Raw genomic sequence first — 25,111 nt, 5'->3', positions numbered from 1 at the left:
GTAAAGGTACCCCTGCCTGTACGGGCCAGTCTTGACAGACTCTAGGGTTGTGCGCCCATCTCACTCAAGAGGCCGGGGGACAGAGCTGTCTGGAGACACTTCCTGGTCACGTGGCCAGCGTGACGAAGCTGCTCTGGTGAGCCAGAGCCGCACACGGAAACGCCGTTTACCTTCCCGCTAGTAAGCGGTCCCTATTTATCTACTTGTACCCGGGGGTGCTTTCGAACTGCTAGGTTGGCAGGCGCTGGGACCGAACGACGGGAGCGCACCCCGCCGCGGGGATTCGAACCGCCGACCATGCGATCGGCAAGTCCTAGGAGCTGAGGTTTTACCCACAGCGCCATCCGCGTCCCGTAAACCCGAGGTACCACTGTACAAAGTTGACTTCGCCTCCTGTTTTCTGCAGTGATTCCCTTCTCCTCCCTTCTTGCTGCATCATAGTGCGTACAATCCTTTGCTTAAAATAGCTTAACATCTTATCGTTATCTTTTTCCTTCATCCTTTTCTATTGGCGGTTCTGACTTTTGTGGCGATTTCCACAAGCCGCGATGGACTGTGCTGCTTTTGTGTCCAGCAGGTGGAGGTTGGACCATTACGGCAAAGAAGGCATTGCCCCACCAATTGCAACCCCAGCTGACCACGTCTACTTCCCTCCATTCCAACTGTCCACTTCCTCTTCCTTAGCCTCATTGTTGCCCCCTGTGGAACTCAGCATGGAGGAGAATGGAGACCAAACAGGAATGAGTTGGCCCTGCCTGCCATTGGCTCTAGCGCCACCTACTGGCAGTCTCCCTGCCTTCTGCCCTACCAGAAGGGCACCAGCTGCTACCCCTGCATGCTCTGAACACATCAACACCTGCAATTGTTGCCTGTTTTGAGGAGGCTAGGAAAGCTGATATCAAACAGTAAGAACATCCCAATACAAATGTGACAATAAATGGCTATGTGTAGTTAAACCCATTGCACAACAGAGGCACACAATTTAGCCGTATAAAAATAAAACCCTCGTCACCTGCTACCTTTGTTTTGTTTGATTATGTTCCATTGATTTCGCCGAGCGTTTCTTACGTGCCTTTTTTTGAGGGCAGAAATGCACTTGTGGCTCTCTGATTGACACCCAACAAGCCAGGCAGGAAAACGATGTTACTATGGTAATTGTGCTGCTCTGAGAACGCTGGACATCTGCTTTATCCACATCAAAGGCAGAGTCCATTAAATCAGACAAAAATATGAAAATGAGAGTGACCTGGTCCATTATTCTCAAGCTCATTCTTCTAATCCAATACTCTGTAATTTAGTAAACCCTACAGAGTGCACTGAGCAACCAAAATGGGGGTGGGGGTGGCTAATTGAGCCTGAGTATCATAGGAATTTTAAAGGCATTTTAGACTGTTCCGAGGGCATTTCTGCATGAGTTATTTTTGTGCGGTGCTCTTATCCTAATAATCTACATAGAACTCTGGCTTAAAGTTATCAGACGCCCCTGTTTCCTGGGGACAGTCCCTGGATTCACAAGTCAGTCCCCTGACAAAATCCATCTATTTAGTAGGAGGTTGAAAAGAGTCCCCAGATTCATTGAAAAAAAAATCTGGTAACCTTAGACTCGGGCTGGCATTTCCCATAATTCTTAAGCACTCCCCCATCTCCTTGAATGAATATGAGTTGCTGCTTTGTCCTGAATCAGTCCACCTTGCCTGGGATGCCAATAAGATATTGTATGTGGCTTGCTCCCCACTGCGATCTATTTACAAGACCTGCTGCTTATGTACATATATTAGCATAGCCTACCTCAAAGGGCTGTTGTTGCCGATATTGATATTATTCATTTATTATTTGATTTCTTATCTGCCCTTCCCCTGTAAGGTCCCAGGGCAGGTTATAATGCTGTAAGATTTGTTTTTTGTCTTTTTTAAAACAATTTAAAGGACAAATTACCGTCACAGGAATAAGGCAGATGCTCTTGCAAAGATGAAAGCGTGGGGAGGGGATGATAATGTACAGAACCTTCATCCCAAGAGTGGAAAAGCAAGGCATATACCATAGACTCCGGTGTATTAGACGAGTGGGCGTATAAGACGACCACTGCCAATTTGGGGGGTCGACTTAAATGCCCAGTCTTATACGCAGCAGCTTCGTTGGGCAGCGGCAGTGGGCGGTGGGCTCCACGCCGGGAGGAAGCTGCCCGACGAAGTTGCCCAGTGAACCCATACCCCGCGTATAAGACGACACCCGACTTTTTAGAGGACTTTCTGGGGTTAAAAAGTCGTCTTATATGCCAGTATATACAGTATATACATAACGTCATCCACAGCAGCCCCTTTGCTTTAACTGCAACATTTCTTAGCTCTGGTATTTGCAACAAAATACCCCACAAATGGTCCCAGCAAATGGTAGCACTCCTGAAGCTGCTATTAGCTGCAGACAGAAAATACATTTGCGTGCGTGCACACACACACACAAGCCCATCTAAGGAAACCCAGAGCCAGGAGATCTGATCACAGATGTCCAAGGTCGCCTGTACAGTGGTGCCTCGCAAGACGAAAAGAATCCGTTCCGTGAGTCTCTTTGTCTAGCGTTTTTTTCGTCTTGCGAAGCAAGCCCATTAGCGGATTAGCGGATTAGCGCTATTAGCGGTTTAGCGGCTATTAGCGGCTATTAAAGGCTTAAGGGATTAGCGGATTAGCTGCTAAAAGGCTATTAGCAGCTTAGTGCCTTAGAAAAAGGGGGTGGGGAGCGAAAAAAACACACCCAGGAATCGCAAGACATTTTCGTCTTGCAAAGCAAGCCCATAGAGATATTCGTCCTGCGAAGCACCTCCAAAACGGAAAACCCTTTCGTCTAGCGGGTTTTCCGCCTTGCGAGGCATTCGTCTTGCGGGGCACCATTGTAGTTTAGTCTTGAGAGGGTAAAGGTAAAGGTAAAGGGACCCCTGACCATTAGGTCCAGTCACGGATGACTCTGGGGTTGCGGTGCTCATCTCGCTTTACTGGCCGAGGGAGCCGGCATACTGCTTCCGGGTCATGTAGCCAGCATGACTAATCCACTTCTGGCGAACCAGAGCAGCGCACGGAAATGCCGTTTACCTTCCTACCGCAGAGGTACCTATTTATCTACTTGCACTTTGACCTGCTTTCGAACTGCTAGGTTGGCAGGAGCAGGGACCGAGCAACGGGAGCTCACCCCGTCACGGGGATTCGAACTGCCGACCTTCTGATTGGCAAGCCCTAGGCTCTGTGGTTTAACACACAGCGCCACCCGCACACCCTTGAGAGGGTAGAATCAGTGAAAATATACCTGCTCCTGAAAGAATATGCAATAACCTCAAAACATACCCACCCCACACCTAAGTGACTCCTCTGGCACTGCTAGTGAGCAGACAACAATCTCCAGCACCACTTAGTTCACAACAGAGATTGAGACATTTACATGTTCTTACAACACACAGACGTTTTGTGTACTTATATCAGAAAATCCTTTAATGACACTGCGTTTCAAACATTTAGAGCCTGACTTGCATTGATATCCACAAAGCCATTTTTGAAAAGGTGTGATTTTACTATCCAGACCTGCACAGTTTTAGGTACAATTTCTCTATGAAAGTAGAAACAGCAGCATGGTACCTGAAACAGATTGCATTTCTCAGACAGCAGTTTTCGCTGAGCATCTAATGAAACGAGGTGGTTCTGATACAGTGTTTCTTGTTTATCCCACTCTCTTGATTTTGCTCTAAATTCCTGAAAAATGAAAAAAAAAAAAGAAACCCACAAAAGAAATGAATCACATCTCTATATATGTATATAGTGTACAACCAGAAAAATGTGTACAACCAGAAAAATAATGTATGCTGCAATTTCAAGTATAAAGCTATTTTGGTTATTTATAACAATTAACAACAGGGGACAAATATTGGCGGGGAGGAAGAAGTAAAAGTATAAAATGAGAACTTGAAAAGCACATTGTACATAAAGAACATAAATGGGTCAATATACATGGCTATTGAAGTAAAATGTCAGGAGCACTTCCACTTATTGCATTAGATACTGTTAAGCTATTATTTATATAGTAACTATCAATAATTATTAGTATTTAAATCAGGGGAGGGGAGCTTCCACCCTTCCCATCTGCCTTGCAGGGCTGTTTTCAGGAAGCCCCACCCATCTGATACCATACCTGATGTCAGGTGTGGGACAGGTAAGGGCAAGATTTCAAAGGAACAACTGAAGGCTTCAAAGGGCAGCATCACCTGATACCACTATTGCTTATTTAAATAATATTAAACAATATGAATACTGGTTCTATAGGATGGCAACACAGGGAGGCCATTTTGCCAAATATTCTCCAGGGGAGGGCTAAAGTCTAACCGGCTGTCACATGGAAGATGGATCAAGCTTGTTTTTCTACTGCTCTGGATGATAGGCCCTGAATCAATGGCTTCAAGAAAGGAAATTCCTCCTAAACACTGAGGTCACCAGCTTCTGGTGACTCCCTCACTGTGAGAAGGGAAGTTACAGGGAACCAAGCGGAGGGCCTTCTTGGTGGTGGCGCCCTCCCTGTGGAACACCCTCCCATCAGATGTCAAGGAGATCAAGAACTACACAGCTTTTAGAAGACATCTGAAGGCAGCCCTGTATTGCGAAGTATTTAACGTTTGGTGTTAAATTGTGTTTTCATATGTGTTGAAAGATGCCCAGAGTGGCAACCCAGCCAGATGCCCAGAGTGGATTACCCAGCCAGGGGTAAAAATAATAAAATAATGATTATGATCCACCATAGCTACATGGCGCCTCCATGCTCAGTTCATGTGAACATCAGTTGTGGCAGACAAACAACACAGAAACACTGCTGCCTTCACATCTTTATAAGCATCCCACCTGGCTAGTCAACGTTGGAAAAAGACTAAAATGGACCTTTGGACTGATCTAGCAGGGCTCTTTTTATATTCTCATTTTACGATAAAATACTCTTCATTGTCATTGTCCCATACAGAACAACGAAATTGAAAAAAATCTACATGACATTAAAAAACCAACAAGCCTGCTATCCCAGCTATCCCAACCTGGTTAGCCCCCTAAAAACTCTGATACCCCATTTTTAAATACAATATACTCCCATAGAGACTCCTTACACTGCGTTTAAAATCAAAATGCATTTGGATAGAAACTGTTTCTCAGGCGGCTAGTCCTAGTCTTTATAACCCTGTACCTTCTTCCAGAAGGCAGAAGCTGAAAGAGATCATTTCCGGGGTGCGCACTATCCTGCACTATCTCTGCAGCTTTCTTATGGCACTTGGAAGCATAGATTTGATCCAAGATGGGAAGAGTGCACCCAATTATTCTCTCCGCAGTCTTTACAACCTAGGACAATGTCCCATGAAACCTGGGGCATTTATGAATGTGTGCCTTCAAACGGCAGTAGCATATTCCCGCCATGAGGTTCTTCCCCTTCTGTACTTTTCCATGTCTGCTTCGGAAGGGAATAAAGAACTGCTGCTCTTCTTTGCTTTGCTTTCAGACTAAGAAGAAAATACCGTGTTTACTCAGCATTGAGCAAAGGACAAAGCTGCCTAATTCAGCTGTTTCAGCCCAGGACAACTGAAGTTCCAAAAGCACTCTCTTTCAGAGGAAGCCCTGGGAAAGCAGCAGTAAATTCCTGGCGGCAAAATGTACCGTAGGTTCTACACTGACAAGGCCAGATCCAGAGAAAAAGCCAGCAGTAAATCGGCAATTAGGTGGCAATGCCCACACCACTTCAGTAAGGAATGGTCACAAAAAGCCAGTGTTTAGAATCGTAGCTAGTGCCAGTAAATATTCCCCTATATCTGAAGAACACTGTGCACCAAAAAATTCCCTATAGCCAGGGCATTTATAGCCTGTTGTGACAAACTAAAGTTGGAGACAAATGATGATGATGATGTTTACCCCCCCAGAGAGCGGAAGTATATTCCTTGTGGTATGTACACTGGTTGAACTTCTGCTTCTGAGAAACAGGGGCTAAGCAGCTTTTTGCACAGTTCTAAAGACGGGCAAGGGACACGGGTGGCGCTGTGGGTTAAACCACAGAGCCTAGGACTTGCTGATCAGAAGGTCGGCGGTTCGAATCCCCGCAACGGGGTGAGCTCCCATTGCTCGGTCCCTGCTCCTGCCAACCTAGCAGTTCGAAAGCACGTCAAAGTGCAAGTAGATAAATAGGTTCCGCTTTGGCGGGAAGGTAAACGGCGTTTCCGTGCGCTGCTCTGGTTTGCCAGAAGCGGCTTAGTCATGCTGGCCACATGACCCGGAAGCTGTACGCCGGCTCCCTCGGCCAATAAAGCGAGATGAGTGCCGCAACCCCAGAGTCGGTCACGACTGGACCTAAAGGTCAGGGGTCCCTTTACCTTTAAAGATGGGCAAAGTGGAGGGGGGGGAGAGGTACAATAAAGGAGATTCCGACGAAACATCAGGAAGAACTTTCTGACAGCAAGAGCTGCTCCAACAGTGGAATGGTCTCCCCCTCGGGATGTTGTGGACTCTCCTTCCTTGGAGGTTTTTAAACACATGGATGCTTTAGTTGAGATTCCTGCATTGCAGGGAGTTGGACTAGATGACTCTTGGGGTCCCTTCCAACTCTTAGATTCCACCCAAATACCACACTGGTGGCAAGGAACAGTCCCAACCTTCCCCTCGGCAGGATTGAACCTGGCACCCCTGGCCATCCCCTGACATTGCCCAGTGATGATAAACAGGTAGGCCTGGTTTGGGAGAAAATGGCCTTGTAGGTCCAATGGGACCCTATGATGGGCTAAGACTGGCTCTTAGGGGTCTTCCCGCCTCCCCCCACAACAGAGGTGGTGCTAGTGTAGAGGGACACAAGAATCCTGTGGTCACAAGGCATACTTTTGGAAATCGAAGAAGAAGAAGAAGAAGAAGGAGGAGGAGGAGGAAGAAGAGGAGGAGGAGGAGGAGGAGGAGGAGGAGGAGGAGGAGAAAGATGCTCCTTTTAATACAGGAACTGACCTCCAATTTCTGGTTCAAACTGCTCAGCTGAAATGGGGCTTCTTGGTTTTCTGTACATTTCTCCAAGCTGTGAGCTTTTTTTTGTTTTAATTGGTGCAGCTGTAGCTTTTCGTAGCTTTGTGTCAGCTTGGCAAACTGGAAGAGGAATGAACGTCACAAACGCCTTATTTTTTTGCCTCGGTTTTGGAGGTGTAATTGGCAAAGGCAGTTAAGCTTAAATGATCTAATCAGCCATCTAATCTGGGTTGCTGTTTTTTTTTTATTAAGAAAAAAGTACAGTTAACTTACATGCATTCAAGTACAGCAACTTACGTGCATTTAACTGGTGCGCATTCAGCTTTATGCACTTGGCAAATTAAAGAAAATAGGGAGGCAGAAAGGAAGGGGGCAACCGGGAAGAAAGTCTTTGGCAATCCCACCCCCCATTGAACCCAATACATTTCGACTATACTGCACTTGATTTTGGCTTTATGTGCTATCCCAGGAATGCAATCCCAGCAGAAATTGAGAGCCACCTGTACCAGCTATTACAACTAAACAGTTAAGGGTGAACAAGCCAGTGCTTTCATACAACCTGTGATGTTAATTAACTGCACTTTTAAACACAGATTGCCTGGATATTTGCTTTATACATGTAGAGCAGAGCTTTCCAAAATCTGCACCATAACACGTTAGGGCATCGGCTGCAGTGTGTAGGTGTGTTGTGTGAACACTCCCCGTGCTCCTCCCAGGGCTGGAAAGGGGGTAGTTTAACATGTGGCTTGCTAGTAAAACTGATTTACTGCGTCGCGAAACAATGCATGTCTAAAAAGCGTGTGCCCGACATGGTAAGTTTGGAAAGCTCTGGTGTACAGGGATGTCTTGCCTGGTGTTTGTAGGAAGTGTTTTGCATCAGTTTAGCGCCATCTTGTGTTGGTGCTTTAATGGTTCTTCAGAGTTAGACAGAGGGGTTAACTAGCTTGATCCTGATCTAAAAAACATAAAAATCACCTTTGTTATAAGTTTTAAGACTGACACTTGGGTGGGGTGGGGACTGCGCTAAGCTGGATAGATGTGTCACTTGTTGAAAACTCCACCAGGATCGGTGCAAGTAGCATGAGAACACAGACAGTGTGTCTATATGCACTCATCTTCTCTCTGTGTGTATAGCCTGTGTGTTTGCACACATGAGGGGATGGGAAGGCTTATCAGCCCCTGTCCCTGGTGGGTTTGGTGAGAATGAATTGGACCCTCAGGGCGAAAAAGATCAGCCACCACCTGACTCAGTACATCACAATATAGGCAGTCATTGAGCTGGTTACAAAGCAGCCCTCAATCTATTAAACCTAGCTTGAAATATTATGAACTGTAAAATAGGAATGAGATTTTCCCTTCCTTACTTGATTCTTCAGGCCTTGAAGCTGCGTGTCATAGTTCTGAGCCATCTCGTATTTTGTCTTTTGCAAACTGTCCAGTTTCTGCCTCAGTAGCCCAACCTGTATTTGAAGTGGACATGATATTGGGCATCAAAAGAGTTTCAAAAGCCAAAGGCATTTTTAAAAGCATAAAGATATCACTGCTAAAAACAACAACAAACAGCATGCTTGAGGCGATTTCACCCCTCCCATATCCAAGAATCTCCTGAGGAGTCTGTTGATTCTGCAGAGAGGAGGAGGCGTGTTCTGCTCTCTACTTATTCTGCTCCAGCACCACATCAAAGAGTCAGTCAGTGAGTGAGTGAGTCGGTCGGTCAGTCAGTCAGTGTGTCGGAGAGGGAGAGTGTTAGAGAGAGATTGTGTGTTTAGAGAAGGTTGCTGCCAAGAGCAGCTGCAGACACTCAGTGTGGTTTAGCATTCTTTATGCTTAGGCTCATTTACCTCTGTATATAGTTGTATTATAGTTGTAGTTATAGAATAAAGAAGATATTCTACAGAGCTGCTCTCCGAGCTGTTTATATACTCTGCTAGACTCTGCTAGACTCTGCTGTGCGACGACTGTCTACTTGTGGAAGTGAATCCGGTGCTCACAACTCTAAGCTGTGAGTCCACAGCACTTTGACCTGTTCCTGTCCAGAAGGTGGTCTCTGGAAGTGCTACCCAGCTCGCCCAGCCCAGTCGGGGCTGAAGTGGATGAGTCCAGTTAGTGGCACTGGCTCAAGGGCGATGCTGACAATGCTATCAACATGTATTGCAAGTTACAGGCACGACATAATACCCATTCCACAATTGTAAGACCTTGATATTTTAGTGCACACCTACCCTTGGGAACTCCCTGCATATTGATATCAGGCAGTAGCCTTTGCTGTATGCTTTTCAGCACCTGCTAAAAACATTTTGGTTTTGGCAAGCCTACCCAGATGTATGTTCTGATCTATTTTTGTTGTACTGCGAGAATTTTACGACAATTTGATCATAAAGGGAGATCTATGAATCTTCCGAAAAGTTTCACTTTCCCCCTACAAACCTTTTGCATTTGATTAAAGCTCAAGTTGTTACAGTTCATGTTCTGAAGCTGCCTGACCGCAGCCTAAGAGACTAAATCAAAATAAGTGGTTTTGAAGTCTGTGTCTGAAAGGCACACAGTGATAGATTGAGACCATATAAGAGTGCAGCTGAGATTATCCTAATCTAAGAGGGTTCTCACGGGACGCGGGTGGCGCTGTGGGTTAAAGCCTCAGTGCCTAGGACTTGCCGATTGAAAGGTCGGCGGTTCAAATCCCCGCGGCGGGGTGCGCTCCCGCTGCTTGGTCCCAGCGCCTGCCAACCTAGCAGTTTGAAAGCACCCCCGGGTGCAAGTAGATAAATAGGGACCGCTTACTGGCGGGAAGGTAAACAGTGTTTCCGTGTGCTGCGCTGGCTCGCCAGATGCAGCTTTGTCATGCCGGCCACGTGACCCGGAAGTGTCTCCAGACAGCGCTGGCCCCAGGCCTCTTAAGTGAGATGGGCGCACAACCCTAGAGTCGGACACGACTGGCCCATACGGGCAGGGGTACCTTTACCTTTTTAAGAGGGTCCTCACAATCTAGTAAAAGTATCTAATTTCTTCTCTTTATGAGGCTATAAAAATGCTACTAATTTTACTTGTAATTAAAATAGGATATGGGAGCATGGGGATTTTCGTCAGAGCTATGTCAGAGCAGAAAGGGTTAAGCTCCCCCTCTCCATCCTATTGGCCCTGATCCTGCCTGCCTCTCCAGAGGCTGCTATTTGCAACTATAAAAACATTCGTGCAATTGTTTGGCCTTAAAGAGTGCCTAGGAAGTTCTGAGCTAGAGCTAATGTATGTAGACATGAATGAAGTGCATGTCAAATCCTTGGGTATCACATGGGTACACATAGGTAAAGGTAAAGGGACCCCTGACCATTAGGTCCAGTCATGACCGACTCTGGGTTTGCGGCACTCATCTCGCTTTATTGGCCGAGAGAACTGGCGTACAGCTTCCAGGTCATGTGGCCAGCATGACAAAGCCACTTCTGGTGAGCCAGAGCAGCTCACGGAAACGCTGTTTACCTTCCCGCCGAAGTGGTACCTATTTATCTACTTGCACTTTGAAGTGCTTCCGAACTGCTAGGTTGGCAGGAGCAGGGACCGAGCAACGGGAGCTCACCTCATCACGGGGATTCAAACCGTCGACCTTCTGATCGGCAAGTCCTAGACTCTGTGGTTACACATATGTGGGTACACATAGCACAATTCAAAAGCCATGCCGTAATAGCTGTGCACTCCAAAACAATATATTTTGTTAGGAGTAGGGACAAGCCACCCCTCCTAGTTTGGAACATTCTGCTGCTGCTGCCTTTAAATGGAGCTTTTCCCAGATGGCAGATTTGCAAGGACAGTAATGGACATAACAGCTGGAGATGGTTCCATTTTGATCAGGAGACAGGAGCCCTCCAAGCCAACAGAATGGATCTTCCATGTGATGTTGGATTTTCTGCAGAGCATCACCAGGAAAATACGAGTGCATCTTCAAAGAGAAATTTAAAGGCAATGGGCACCTGCAGATGTGGTGCTGCTCAGGTATGTTGAGTTCTCAAAAGAAATGGGATAAGCATGGGGGAAAGGCAGGTGAACGATTTGATGATAGGCACCCCATACAAAGAACAAACAATGGGTGGCAAACGAACAAAATTCTAGAACAAATAACTAGTGTAGCAGCATACTTAGTTTCTCTGAACCAAGCTTAGAAAGGAAGCAATTGCTCCTTCTGGATTTCATACAAAGAGTACTGATTAATACATCTGAAGGCGAAGTGAGTGAGAGGAGAAACTGGTGAAAAAGCTTCCCCAATACATCTAATGCATTACTGCAATGCTTAGATATAAATGTGGGCTTAATTGCTTTGTAAAACCTTACGGCTGGGGCAGATCTCAGCTTGATTTCAGGTCCAAGGTAGGTAGTTTTTCACAGTTTATTATAAATTGGGTGACTTGTCCAGGATGGTGGGTCATAGCGGGTGGCTGCAAAGGGAAGGTCTATGTGTTGCAAATACGGGGACAAACAGAAGAAGACGCCTTCACCCCGGTATGGCTCCCCTTTATCGCATACACAGCCCAACAGGACAATGATAATAATCCACCAACAGCATACAAATCAATATGGCTAACCTGATCCAAAACACCCGCCCACCTCACTCACACACAAAAACAAAGATCACCACAGCCAATCACAAGCAAACAATCACACCCTAGGCCAACCCCAACCTCTCTCACCACCAAAGAAACACAAGTGAACAACACAAACAACACTGACCCCAAACTCTACATACATTAAACATAATAGAAACACCGCCACCCGACCCCACCCCCTTCCATCTTCCCTCTCTCCACCCCCCCTTTCTTTTTTCTTTTCTTCTCCCCCTAATGCCTCAACAAATGAAATGGATTTGTAAAAATGTTACATGGAAAAACAACAACGAGGCATTACACTTACTTCTGTAAAACAAGAAAATCCTTAATAAAATATCAAGATTAAAAAAATAAATAAATCCTCATAGCCATTGCTTTTTGGGCAAAAAATAAAGTAAAATAAAATGAGGTGCTGGTATCTAGCTGGCAGCAAAATAATGAGACGATGGTAGTCTGTGCCACTGAGTACCACCCCCCCAAAAAAGCACTGCTGCCAGGGTTTCAGTTGATCTTGGTGCACTTTGCAAATAGACACACTGCACTCCCTGGCAGGATTCTAGTCTGCAAGGACTAGACCATCCGTGTCAGGAAAGAGGGCAAGTTTTGCCCTCACCACAACAGTCTGCTGCATCACCCTGTCCTGGGTTCCTGGTCATACCAGAGTGGCAAAATCTTGGGAACTGACATATAATACATAATGCAAACACATGTGTGTTGCATCTGTACACGCCTAATTCCTCCCAGCCAAATCTATATGCAGTGAACAGATCTCAGGCATATTACTCTTTCAGAGAGGGATTGGATTTTGCAAGTTAGGGAATTCCCAGCTTCAAACCAGTGTCCTATATCCCAGCCGAGCCATTACATTCCACACATATACCCAAGACAGGGCAAAAGAGTCAGAAACTCGATTCTGATCTCACCATGCATAGAGGGTCCAGGGTGAGGGGAATTATGTGTACTCAAATGTTCATGGCTGGGTACAGGATTACAGCTGTTCATAAGTGCACTGAACATGTATGTTAATAAACCGAGCAATTAATTAGTACCTCCAGGCCAATGCTTCATTCACAAAACAGAAGGCGTCCCATACCTCTAGACCTTTCTGATCCAACCTGCTTTGGGCACTTGCCAATTCTTGATCCCGGACAGTCATTCGCGCTTCTAAAGCCTGCAATTTCTTCTCCCATTCTCGTTTCTTGTTGTTTACCATGATATCAATCTGATGCATTAATTCTTGAAGCTCAACATTGCAAGGGACGGATCTAAAAAAACAAAGAGAGGTCTTTTTTAAATGTACTGCATAGAACAGATTGAAATTCTTCAGGCCATTTTCCCCTCCAGTGAGCTTATATTCGACTTGAGAATAACCAAATGGCTTATTTTAATGGTTTTTTTCCTTAGTCAATGTTTCCTTGGTCCAGTTTGGATGTAACACTAAACTGTCATTTGTTTAGCTGAACTACCAGTGGATATCCTACTAAGTTTTACTCCTAGTAAAACCCCTTAAAATTAATGAACACGCCTAAGATAGGTGCATTCATTTCAACAGACCTACTCTAAGTAAAACTTAAGTTGAATACCACCCTATGGTTTGGTTGTACAGTCATACCTTGGGTTGAAGTTGCTTCAGGTTGAGCGTTTTCAGGTTGTGCTCTGTGGCAACCAGGAAGTAAAGCGTTTCACCGTTTGCGCAGGCGCAGATGGTAAAAATGACGTCACGAGCATGCGCAGAAGTGGCGAATTGCGACCCGTGCACGCGCAGATGCAGACGCGGGTTGCGTACGCTTCAGGATGCGAACGGGGCTCTGGAACGGATCCCATTCGTATCCAGAGGTACCACTGTATATCGGAACCTAGGCCCCCTCACTGGTTATGGTTTGTTGGAGGCTGTAAAACCAGGATTTTAGATTTGAAGTTGTTTTATGAATCCTGGCTTGCTCTAACTGTGGCCTATTATTTACATCAATACTTGTTATCCTGGTGCAAAAACAATGTACTACAGTGCCTCATCCTAGCTAACCACCTGGTGAGAAACATAAAGAGCAGCAGCTCAAAAATGGACCTGCCCATGTGAGTCATGGCCTATCAAAAAAACACCCTGTCCCGCCACACACTGGTCGGGCTACAGACTCCTTTCGCTCCATTCTTCTTGCTGGCAAGACTCTGCATCACCAAGATGGCTTGGCAGAAGAGGGAATATGTCAGAGGAGTGCAGCGAATTTTTTTGTAAGGGAACAGTTAGGGCCAGAGGGCCAGCTTGTGAGGGCGATTGGGAGCCTGATATCACATGCATAAGCATTTTGCCTCCCTCTCTAAACTGGGCATAAGCTGTTGGGATACTGCCAGGGAGACAAAGTCCATCATGACTCCACGTCGTCTCCGGACGTCCATCGATCTCCCGTAGACACGCAGTATCAGCAATTAGCGACACGAGCTCCAGAAATAGCTTGCCACATTCCAGAACTGATGCACGCTCTATCAGCAGATAATGCACAGCGAAAGAGGCACTCAGGAGAGCATTATTTACAAGTTTATTTCTGCGTTGATCAGAACAAAGAAAAACATGACTGCCTGCTTCAGTGTTCCGGCACAGAGAGAGAGAGAAATGAAAGCAAAGACACAGCAGAAACATCCTGTGAAACAGGAAATACGCAGGCTGTGACACAAGCATCCTGCTCCCTTTAAGGTGGAACGGAAATATCCTAACATAAGTTCCCTGGGGTTTGGGAAGGAGGTGCCAGGGCTCTGATTGAAACTGAAACAAATTGAAATTGAAATACTTTATTGTCACTTGTACAATTTGTATACAGTGAGATTACTCGAGCACTCCCCACTCAGCTCTCTTAATCTTAATTCCCCTTGTTTACTGACGCACACTCACCAAACCCGAAAGTCAGTTGCCCTGTTCTTATCTTTTCATTCAGCAGCCTAACAGCCCACGGATAGAAGCTGTTCTTTACCCTGTTGGTGCAACTAATCATGCTTCTATATCTTCTGCCTGAGGGCAGGAGATCAAGAAAGTGCTGGCCAGGGTGTGAATCATCCCTGAGAATTTTCCTCACTCTCCTGAGGCAACGTTCTTCTGCTATTTCATCCACCGGATTCACGGGACAGCCCATAATATCTTGTGCTGTATTCGCCACCCTCTGTAGGCACTTCCTATCAGATGATGTCAAACCAGCGTACCACACCGTGATGCAGTATGAAAGAACACTTTCTATTGTTGACCGGTAGAAGGAGATCATCAAATGTTGATTGACATAGTTCTTCCGCAAGACTCTGAGGAGATGGAGTCTCTGTTCGGCTTTCTTAGCCACTTGGGTTGTATATATTTTCCAAGTAAGGTCTTCACTAATAGAATGCTGGAGCCTGGCTGCGGCTTTCCTAAAGTCTTTGGGAAGGCACCTGGACCCCTTTGGAGCATCACACCTCACTCCCTAAGCCAGGCAGAAGCTCCCCAGACTTTGGGAAGGAGGCACCAGGCTTTAATACATTAATACTCCAATTTACCCCTATTTAAGGAACTTGCCTAGTCCCCCTAGTCCACTGACTGTGTGCCACTTGTATATGTGGAACTTCTATGCCACCCCTACAGTGGATAGAGAGCAAATGCCTATTAAGTAGTTATTAGGTGCCATATAGAGGGATGCGGGTGGCGCTGTGGGTTAAAGCACAGAGCCTAGGACTTGCTGATCAGAAGGTCGGCGGTTCGAATCACCGCGACGGGGTGAGCTCCCGTTGCTCGGTCCCTGCTCCTGCCAACCTAGCAGTTCGAAAGCACGTCAAAGTGCAAGTAGATAAATAGGTACCGCTCCGGCAGGAAGGTAAACAGCGTTTCCATGTGCTGCTGTGGTTCGCCAGAAGCAGCTTAGTCATGCTGGCTACATGATCCGGAAGCTGTACGCCAGCTCCCTCAGCCAATAAAGCGAGATGAGCACCGCAACCCCAGAGTTGGCCACGACTGGACCTAACGGTCAGGGGTCCCTTTACCTTTTTAGGTGCCATATGGTGAACAAGGTTTCATCTGGTCCTGTAAACGCTCCAGGTGTGTCCCCCCCAAAATAGTCTTTAGAAAACAGACACGTCAGCTTGCATGTGCCCAAGCGCTGGTCCTTTTGCCTGACCAGATTCACCTCTCTCAACCTGCCTGCAACCCGCCTTGTGTTTTGATGGGGCCTCCAGATCAGCAGCTCTCACATCACCTGCCAGGGAACGCTGCAATTAAGAGCAGAGTTAAACAGGGCTGCAGGCCCGGTGCCAAATCTCCTTGGCATCCTCTCTGTCAGGGATCCTGAACTGTGCTTTCAACAGCCACAGCGGGGCTCTGTTTGCTCACCGGGTCGGACAGCAAGCTGTGTGCGGACAAGACCTGCTGCGGAAATGTGACAGCACAAAACGGAATGAATTAAAGCAGCTGAGTATGCTAGGAAGGAGGGGAGAGGAGAAGCAGCCTGCTGGGAGAAAATGCAATTTGCTAAAACTATGCTGACGAATCTACAGTTGCTTTCATATCCCTGTGGAGTAGCTTCCTCACAAAGGAAACTACTCCGGAGGCCAGGAATGAAGGTGGCCGTGGATTGCTGCAGGAAATTGCCATATTGCTGACATAATTCCTGCCTTTTCACTCGTATTCCTTCAGCTTTTATATGTGAGCATTGGGTTCTTGCAAGTGACAGCAGGTTAGGAAGGGATGGGCAGCTTTGCCATTTGTTGTGATGCTGAAGCCTCTGTTAGCGCTTGAACTAAAATGCCTTAAGGTTAAAGAGGGGCAAGAGGAGCAGAAAGGGGTCTGGGTGTCCTTACTGGTTGAGCTGCTCAGGTTTCACAAAGGAATAGGAGCAGGGCAGGCAGAAGAGCCACAGGGGAAAGTAGTGACAGGAGGAGAGGCTTATGGAGGGAGGATGCAGGAGGCAAAGTGAGGCTGGATAGGCTATGGAAGGAGAGCATTAAGAGGGAGTGGTCCAGTGAAATGAGAGGAGGCAATGTAGGGAAAGTATATGCCCTGCCTTCTCTGAAAGGTACCAAATTTAAACCTTGGCATATAGTTCCCAGATTTTTTTCAAAGAATCCAGGGAGAATTTTTCTTTTTTAAAGAGAAAAAGAAGTTATTTTTAAAAATTATTTTTTTAAAAAATTAAGAAGTACAGTGGTGCCTTGCAAGACGAAATTAATTCGTTCCGCGAGTTTTTTCATTGTGCGAGTTTTTTAGTCTTGCGAAGCACCACTGCATTTAAACACTGACAACGGCGGGGAGGGGCGGGGAGAAGCAGGACAGCTGCCGCAGCCAGTACCTCAAACTCACCCGCGCGTTGTGGCCACCGTGCGACGTGGCTGCTGGAGGGCGGCAGGGCTCAGGAGCGCGACTCCAGGGAGAGAGAGGCGCTGGCAGCAACGGCTCTCTGAGGGGAGCGCGCGAGGGGGGTGGGCAGCGGCGCGAGGCACTAACCGTCAGCCGGAAGGTGGGAGGGAGCCGGAGGAGCGGGGAAGCGAGCATACGTGCGTGCAGTGACTGTCGCCATGACACGAGAGGCAGGGCCGTTTCGTCTAGCGAAGCAAGCCCTTAGGAAAATCCGTCTTGCGAAGCACCTCAGAAAACGAAAAACCCTTTCGTCTTGCGAGTTTTTCATCTTCCGAGGCATTCATCTTGTGGGGTACCACTGTAATATCTTCTCTTTTGTCGCACGGCTTTCCTCTGGGCCCCGGCCTGCTCTTTTGGAGCGCTAGCCACTGTGGAGCCACGTGTCCTTGCCCTTCCGGTGCTCTCCTACCTCTCCTCAGTGGCGGCGGCATGGCAAGATCCCCTCTTTTTTCTCCTTCCTCTTTCTCTCTCTTCCTTCTCCTTCTCCTCTCCTCCTTCTCCCTGCGTTGGCTCTGGGGTTTTACTGGCCCCGGAGTGCCGCTGGGCAGTCGGCCAGGTGACCAGGCGCTCTCGCTCCCGGCTCAGTTTGGGTCACGTGGTGTGTGGGTGTGTGCCAGCAGTTCCCCCAGTTGACGCACCAGGTGTCCCCGGTTTCCCCCTGGGCAGTGGCAGCGGCAGCCTCAGCAACTCAGAGCCAGCCTGGTAGTGCAGTTAGCTCTGGCTGGCTTCAGGAGCTGCCTGCTGCCGTGGCGCCCGCCATTTTGCCTCACCAGAAGTCCCCATATGATGTGTCTTGTGCTGTTAAACCAATCACACAACATTCATTCCCTACTAATAAATCTACAACACTTAAAATATAAATCCGGGGACATTAAATGAAATCTGGGGACAGATTTTGTCTGGGGGTGGTTTTGTAAATCCGGGGACTGTCCCCAGGAAACGGGGACGTCTGGTAACCAGGCATCTACAGTTTAAAAGATATCTGGTAGCAGGTGATGTGAAAGATCTCTGCATGAGACCTGGAGAGTTGCTAAAAACAAACAAACAAACAAACCAAACCAACCAACCAAAGACACTAATCTGTCAGCGTAAGCCATCAGGAAGTATCAACATTCAAAGAAAAAAGTGTATGCTGGAAGTGTGATGAAAATGAGGGATCTTTTTTCACATATGGTGACCCTGTAAAATAATTAACGAATATTGGGAAACTATATATAATGCATTAAAAAGGATACTTAAAAAAAACTTTCCCAAAAAACTCCTGAGATTTTCCTCAGCCTAGAGCAATTAGATATATTTTAATTTAGGTAACCTATGTAATAGGCTTATGTTAGAAAATGAATATGGATTTTGAATTTGATGTTTGTAATTTTTTTGGTTTCGAAATATTTTTTAAAAGGAGGGGGAAACACCCCCCCCTGAGATTTTCCTCTTGGGGATGGTAACAATGTAACCCCCCCCCAAAAAAACCACACACACAAAAGGGTTTATTACTATATGCCACCGCAGCAGCTAGAACCTTATTGGCACAAAGGTGGAGAACAGGTATAGTACCCACTATGGCAGTGTAAAATGTTTGAACATGTTGAACTGGCTGGTCTGATGAACAAGTATAAGAGAAAATGGAGATAAGGAATATAAGAGGAACGGATCATGTTTATTGAATATTTTCAGAACCAGTATAAACAAATACACAGCTTAGCAGGTCTCGAGTAAATCCAGCAGAGTTGAAATAGATAAAAGAGCTTTTAATAGACAACAAATTGAATGATTAAAAAGATGTGGATTATGCGGAGTAGTAGAAAAGCAAAGGAACCAGGAAAAGGGTGGAAGTGAAGTCATATGGTATATGTATACATGCTGTATTTGGTACCAAGTTGTAGGTAGGACAGGGGGAGGGGGAAGGAAGGGGGTTAAAGATGCTCTCTGTTCCTGTTTTTGAAAATGCAAACAGAAAACCAAATGAAAAGAGAGAGAGGAAGTATTGACAGTCAAGTCTGTGATGTTCATAGCAGCCAGAAAGTTTGATGTGCTGCTGACAGGCATATCTGCATTTAATCTTCACTTGCATGAACAATGAAACAGTGCTACTATGCCAGAAAAGAATCTTTATATTTGTTCCTTTGAACAATGATGATTAGATGGTTTGTTAATTTTTCCACCAAAGTGACTACAGTGGTGCCCCGCAAGACGAATGCCTCGCAAGACGGAAAACCCGCTAGACGAAAGGGTTTTCCGTTTTTCAATGCGCTTGGCAGGACGAATTTCTCTATGGGCTTGCTTCGCAAGACGAAAATGTCTTGCGATTCTTGCGATTTTTTTCCGCTCCCCACCCCCTTTTTCTAAGGCACTAAGCTGCTAATAGCCTTTTAGCAGCTAACCCGCTAATCCCTTAAGCCTTTAATAGCCGCTAATAGCCGCTAAACCGCTAATAGCGCTAATCCGCTAATAGGGTTGCTTCGCAAGACGAAAAAACCGCTAGACGAAGAGACTCGGGGAACGGATTATTTTCGTCTTGCGAGGCACCACTGTAGTTTGCTCCAGGTTTTTGTGGGCACTTGGGCAACAAAAAGTATCTTTGGTCCCCTAAAACATCACTTTTTTGCCACCTCTGCTTCCTCCCTGAAAAACTCCCCACCCTGCTCATCTAACCGCCCTCCTCCAACCATTGTCCTAGATGGAGAGAGAAGGGAGAAGGAGTTTTGCATGATCAGGAACTGCAAAGGTCAGAAACGATGTTTTCACATGTTGATTTGCAAATAACCAGCCCAATCTTTGACTCTGGGCAGTTAATTGTATTGAATCACTATAAAACTGCAATCTCACTAACGCATACATCAGAGTAAGTCTCAGCAGGACTGAGTCAACACGCATAGGTTCATGCTGTGCCGCTGATAAACATTGCAATCAAAATGTCAAAAAGATAAAGATGGAATCTAGACACACATAAAATTGTGAAAATGCTTTTTTACAAAAACGTTCTGAAAATATATATTGAATTTGCCATAGGTCACCATCGCTATCTAGTGTCACGTTTGTATAATGCACTTTACAACACACTTAATTTTATTTGTGTATAACTGAGCCCAAAGAAATCTCAAGCAGGTTGATGACATCACTTCTGCAGAAAAAGATTTTTTTTTTTTTTAAAAAGTGTTTACATAAGGCTTCCAAACTACTCTAATTAGGTAATGATTTTAAAAAAGCTTTCCCAACAATAGTCTTTTGACAGAGGTGAGTTTTACAGTGCAATTTCCAGATCGTAACATTTTCTAATTGGAAAGGTTATGCACTCTGAAGGTTTTAAACAAAAGATGCCACTACTGCTTTGACCAGGCCTGAAAAGTAATTTCAATAAGAAATGTAGGTCAATTAGGGGTGCACTCTTCATTAAAAGCCACATTACCGCTTCATGGTTTGCCTAATATACAAAATAGTAAACTCATCAATATCAAGCATCACAGTATGGCTAAGAACAGAGTTATTACGTTTTACCACAAATGATTAAGTGATGTCTGTTTTTAACTTTTTAATATGGTTTTCATTGTACTGTTTTATTGTTGTAAACTGCTTTGATTTTTTTAAATGACATAGTGGTATATAAATATTTTTTATAAACAAACAAACAAACAAACAAACAAGGCGGCCATTCCTGTTCAATATACTTGCTGCCTGAGCAGTCTAGGCCTGGTGTTTCTTTATGAGATAAGCAGTAATGAAGAATCAAAAGACCACAGAACTTTGAAATCTTGAAGTGTAAGGTTTTAAGTCCTACATCATATTGAGCGTATAGGTGTAAATAAGATAAGATAAACCAGGAATGACCAGGAAATTATTATGCGTCAACCTACCTAGTCATCATTTCTTCCTGAAGTGCTTCTATTTTCTTCTCCATTTTAGCATTTCTCCAATCTATTAAGAATATTTTGGGGGCGGGTGGGTTAATGTTTTTCCCCTTAATTATTCATTTACATAGAAGACTCATAGTTAAAAGGAGAGACTTGATAAACAGCAGTAACAGAGTACAAGAGTCTTACTCTCAGGGTTGTGGGTTTGAGTCCCGTGTCAAAGCTCCTGCAGCCAACCGGAAGCCGCGGAAGCCCCGTCAGACGTTTGGCTTCCAAAAAAAGTTCGAAAAGCGGAACACTCACTTCAGGAGCCAAAACGTACGAGTACCAAGGTGTTCAACAACCAAGGTAGGCTATGTGAGATGGCTTTTGGGAGGCTGCAATTTTACATATACTCTTAACTGGAAATATGTCCTGTAGAATCTGCGGGAACCTATTTGTGTTCTGAGTTAAATAGGTGCAGAATTGAACTGCCAGGCAGCATGACACTGGGATATACTGATGTGACAATAATTAGCATTTATAGTGGGGGTGGAGGCTGAGAGAGAAAACAGCTTAGTCTAAGGCTACCTAGTTAGTGAGAAGAGCCAAAGCTCAACGGAGCACATTATATGAAGAAGGTTCTGAGTTCAATTTCTGCTCTCTCCAGGGAGGGTTGGGGGAGGGAACCCTCTTTGAAACCCTCGAGAGCAGTTCCCAGTAGACCATACTATGCTAGATGGACCCATAGTCTGACTTGGTACAATGCAGCTTTCTGTGAACATCGAGGGGTATACCTTGTCCTGGAGTGTGTAGAATGTTCTTCTGAGCATATACAGAGGGGACTCCTCAGTTCAGACTCAGTCAGGGAGACAAACCTGTGACCTTCGAAATGTTAAACTACAACTCCCACCAGCCCCAGATGGCTAATGGTCGCAGATTAAGGGAGCTGGAATCCAATGTAAGAACATAAAATGATCCTGCTGGATCAGGCCAGTGGCCCAGCCAGTCCAGTATCCTGTTCTCACAGTGGCTGACTAGAGGCCTGGAAGCAGGATGAGAAGGGAGCAGCACTCCGCCGCAACAAAACTGCTAGCACATTTGCAAAGCTAAGCAGGGTCATGTATGGTTTCCAACTGGATGGGAGACTGCATGTTGAGATCCCTGCATTTCACGGGGTTTGACTAGATGACATTTGGGTATCCGGCCAACTCTCCCACTCTGATTCTATGATTCCCAGCAACTGATACTGTACTAGCATTATGTGGAGTGCCACAGATTGACCCTCCCTGCTCTCAATGGTCTGCCATGGAAAATGTGGGAAAGGGTGGAATGGTTCCTCTGAGCATATGCAGAGGGGCCTTTTTTCCAAACTCTCTCCATACTCCACCCTGGAGCAAATGGGAAAGGAAGAGATAAAAAAACAGCCTCTGAGCATGCACAGAACGGCTTTGTGCATCCTCTCTCAGCATGCCGCCAAGGTGCACGTGTGGGAATGTGAGGCAGAGGGGAAGTGACTCTGAGCATACTTAGAGCGGGTTTTTTTGCAGGATCTCACTACCAGAGTAGTGCGGGAAAGGAAGGGTGCCTCTGAGCATATGCAGAAAGGCTTTCTCTGTTGGTACTCCGCCTTGGGGAAGAAGAAGCAGAGAAAATGCCTCTGAGCGTGCACAGAACAGCTTTCTCCAGGCTCTCTCAGCACTCTGCCCTGGAGCTGTGTGGGAAAGGGAAGAAGGAAGGGTCCCTCTGAACATACACAGAGGGCTCTCTCCAGGGGTCTTGACCCCTACGGTTATGAGCATAACTAGAGAGGCTTCCTCCAGACAGTCAATAGCTCTGGAGCACGCAGAAACCGGGCGGTAGAAAGAGGGCCTCTGAGCATGCACAGAGTGCCTTTCTCCAGAGGAAGACTCCCTGCCTCCCGCAGCCCTAAATGCACAGCTCTCAGAAACCTAGCATGAATGGGTGGCTGGGGGCCCGCTTACCTTGCCCCTTCCCCCGCTGCTGCTGCTGCTACGAGCCGCGGCTGCCCTCGCTCTGGCGGGGAAGGAGCCCGTCCGCCCCGCCGCCCTCCTGCCCTCCCGCCGCGGCTGCCGCCTCGCGCAGGCCCCGCCCCCTCCGCCCGGGCGGCAGTTGCGGGGATGGCCCGGCTGGCTTCTCCCGTTGCCGGGGCAACGGGGCGGCCTAGGGAAGAGCCTCCGCGGGCGGAAGCAGGCCTGGGGAATCCCCCCGAAGGAGGAGGCGGGGCCAGAGCGGAGGGGCGGGGCCTGAATCAGAGGAAGGGGCGCCCTTCTCCCGTTTGCCTGTGTGCCAAATATGCACTGCAACAAAATAGACTTTGGTAGCTCTCTCACTGCAGATGGTGACAGCAGTCACGAAATTCAAAGACGCCTGTTTCTTGGGAGAAAAGCAATGACAAACCTAGACAGCATCTTAAAAAGCAGAGACATCACCTTGCCGACAAAGGCACATATAGTTAAAGCTATGGTTTTCCCAGTAGTGATGCATGGAAGTGAGAGCTGGACCATAAAGAAGGCTGATCGCCGTAGAATTGATGCTTTTGAATTCTGGTGCTGGAGGAGACTCTTGAGAGTCAAACATATACATTCTGAAGGAAATCAGCCCTGAGTGCTCACTGGAAGGACAGATCCTGAAGCTGAGGCTCCAATACTTTGGCCACCTCATGAGAAGAGAAGACTCCCTGGAAAAGACCCTGATGTTGGGAAAGATTGAGGGCACAAGAAGAAGGGGATGACAGAGGACGAGATGGTTGGACAGTGCTCTCGAAGCTACCAGCATGAGTTTGACCAAACTGCAGGAGGCAGTGGAAGACAGGAGTGCCTGGCGTGCTCTTGTCCAATGTTGACATCCTGGGCATCAGTGAACTAAAATGGATGGGAATGGGCGAATTCAGCTCAGATGACCATATCTACTACTGTGGGCAAGAATCCCGTAAAAGAAATGGAGTGGCCTTCATAGTCAACCTCTGCTTAAAACCCTCCAAAGAAGGAGAGTCCACCACTTCTCCTGGGAGTCCACAGTCGAACAGCTCTTACAGTCAGAAAGTTCTTCCTGATGTTGAGTCAGAATCTGCTTTATTCCTAAAGCAATCTTTATCTCAAGCATTCCAGACTGCCAGAACCCTAGGGTACCCTAATTATTTAGCAACTGACAAAGATTAGTTTTATCTCATTGCACCGAGGTCTTTAAAGGGAAGCAGAACTGATAGCAGCAAAGGGAGATGAGCTCAAGACTGGGGACTCGGTTTCTCTTTGTTTTGTTTCCAGAGTGACATCATGCTGCTTTTCTTGTCTGTTGCTATTTCCGTGAAAACTGCAAATCTCTGATAAAAGATCCCATCTGTTCCAGGTCTGTGAAGGAGAGCGAGGGAAATCTTGGACAGCTTTTAAAGTGATCTCATTCCCCTCCAACAAACTTCAGGGTTCCTCCTAAGTTTGCCACCCTCTTTCCCCCCTGTAGCAACCACATTCCTCCAGCTCAGGACGGGGGAACAGAAGAGGGAGGTGAGCATATAGGGAAATAAGGGGGCAGGAGAAGGATTAAGCATCCCTCCAGCAGCAGCACCCTTACCACCCAGCGCCACTTTTTAGACTGTGTCAAATTCAGGTCTTTGTCAAACATCACAGCCCCATCTGCACTGTAGATTTAAAGGAGTATCACACCACTTTAAAAAGCCCCCCCCCCAAGAATCTTGGGAACTGTAGCTTGTTGTTTGCTTATTTGCTCTCAGCAAGCTATGTAAGGACATAAGAAGACCCAACTGGATGAGGCCAATGGCCTATCTAGTCCAGCATCCTGTTGTCACAGTAGGCAGCCATGGATGCCTGTCAGAACTGGGCAAGCAGGATCTGAGCACAAGAGCCCTCTCACGCTATTGCCTCCGACTGTGAAGGCAGAGCATAGCCACTGATGGTAGACATGGATAGAGTTATCCCCAATGGATTTTTCCAGTCATTTTTTAAAGCCACCCAAGCATTGCAAGGGGCTAGACTAGATGACTCTTGGGGTCCCTTCAAATCCCCCCGGTTTACTATCCCTAGTACTTCAAGACTCCCATAAAAGTGCCTGGCTTAAAACCGTCTGTCAAAAACTTCACTCTTGTGGCCTATCCCCACAACACCTACTCACTATGGGCCTCACTAAAGCAAACAGTCTAATTGGTCAACGTCTAAAAGATATCAAGCATCAGAACAACCTGGCCACTATAAGGAAATTCTGCCCTTGGTATGTTCAGTTTTCACCTCTCCATTTTGATTCTCTGGCCCCATATCTGCACAAACTTATTATCCCAAAATACAGATG

The 25,111-nt window shown here is 46.4% G+C and overlaps 1 protein-coding gene across 3 annotated transcripts in view; it reads right to left on the bottom strand.

Annotated features, from left to right (window-relative positions):
• DEUP1 (deuterosome assembly protein 1) overlaps positions 1-22,905 on the bottom strand; it is a 63,712-nt gene extending 40,807 nt beyond the window's left edge. Inside the window, exons 1-6 of one of the 3 annotated variants that reach the window (XM_083436502.1) lie at positions 22,774-22,905; positions 20,813-20,873; positions 12,693-12,864; positions 8,372-8,467; positions 6,993-7,127; positions 3,621-3,734 (exon numbers count right to left, since the gene is read on the bottom strand). In XM_083436502.1, coding sequence (XP_083292628.1) covers positions 3,621-3,734; positions 6,993-7,127; positions 8,372-8,467; positions 12,693-12,864; positions 20,813-20,856 — 561 coding nt within the window. In that variant the 5' untranslated portion in view covers positions 20,857-20,873; positions 22,774-22,905. The remainder of the gene's footprint in view (positions 1-3,620; positions 3,735-6,992; positions 7,128-8,371; positions 8,468-12,692; positions 12,865-20,812; positions 20,874-22,773) is intronic. The other 2 variants (XM_083436503.1, XM_083436504.1) reach the window with 2 other exon arrangements.
• Between the last annotated feature and the right edge of the window lie 2,206 nt (positions 22,906-25,111).

Source organism: Podarcis tiliguerta, assembly GCF_965153285.1.
Source record: "Podarcis tiliguerta genome assembly, chromosome: 4".
NCBI lineage: Eukaryota > Metazoa > Chordata > Lepidosauria > Squamata > Lacertidae > Podarcis > Podarcis tiliguerta.
This window is presented reverse-complemented; position numbering and strand designations above follow the sequence as displayed.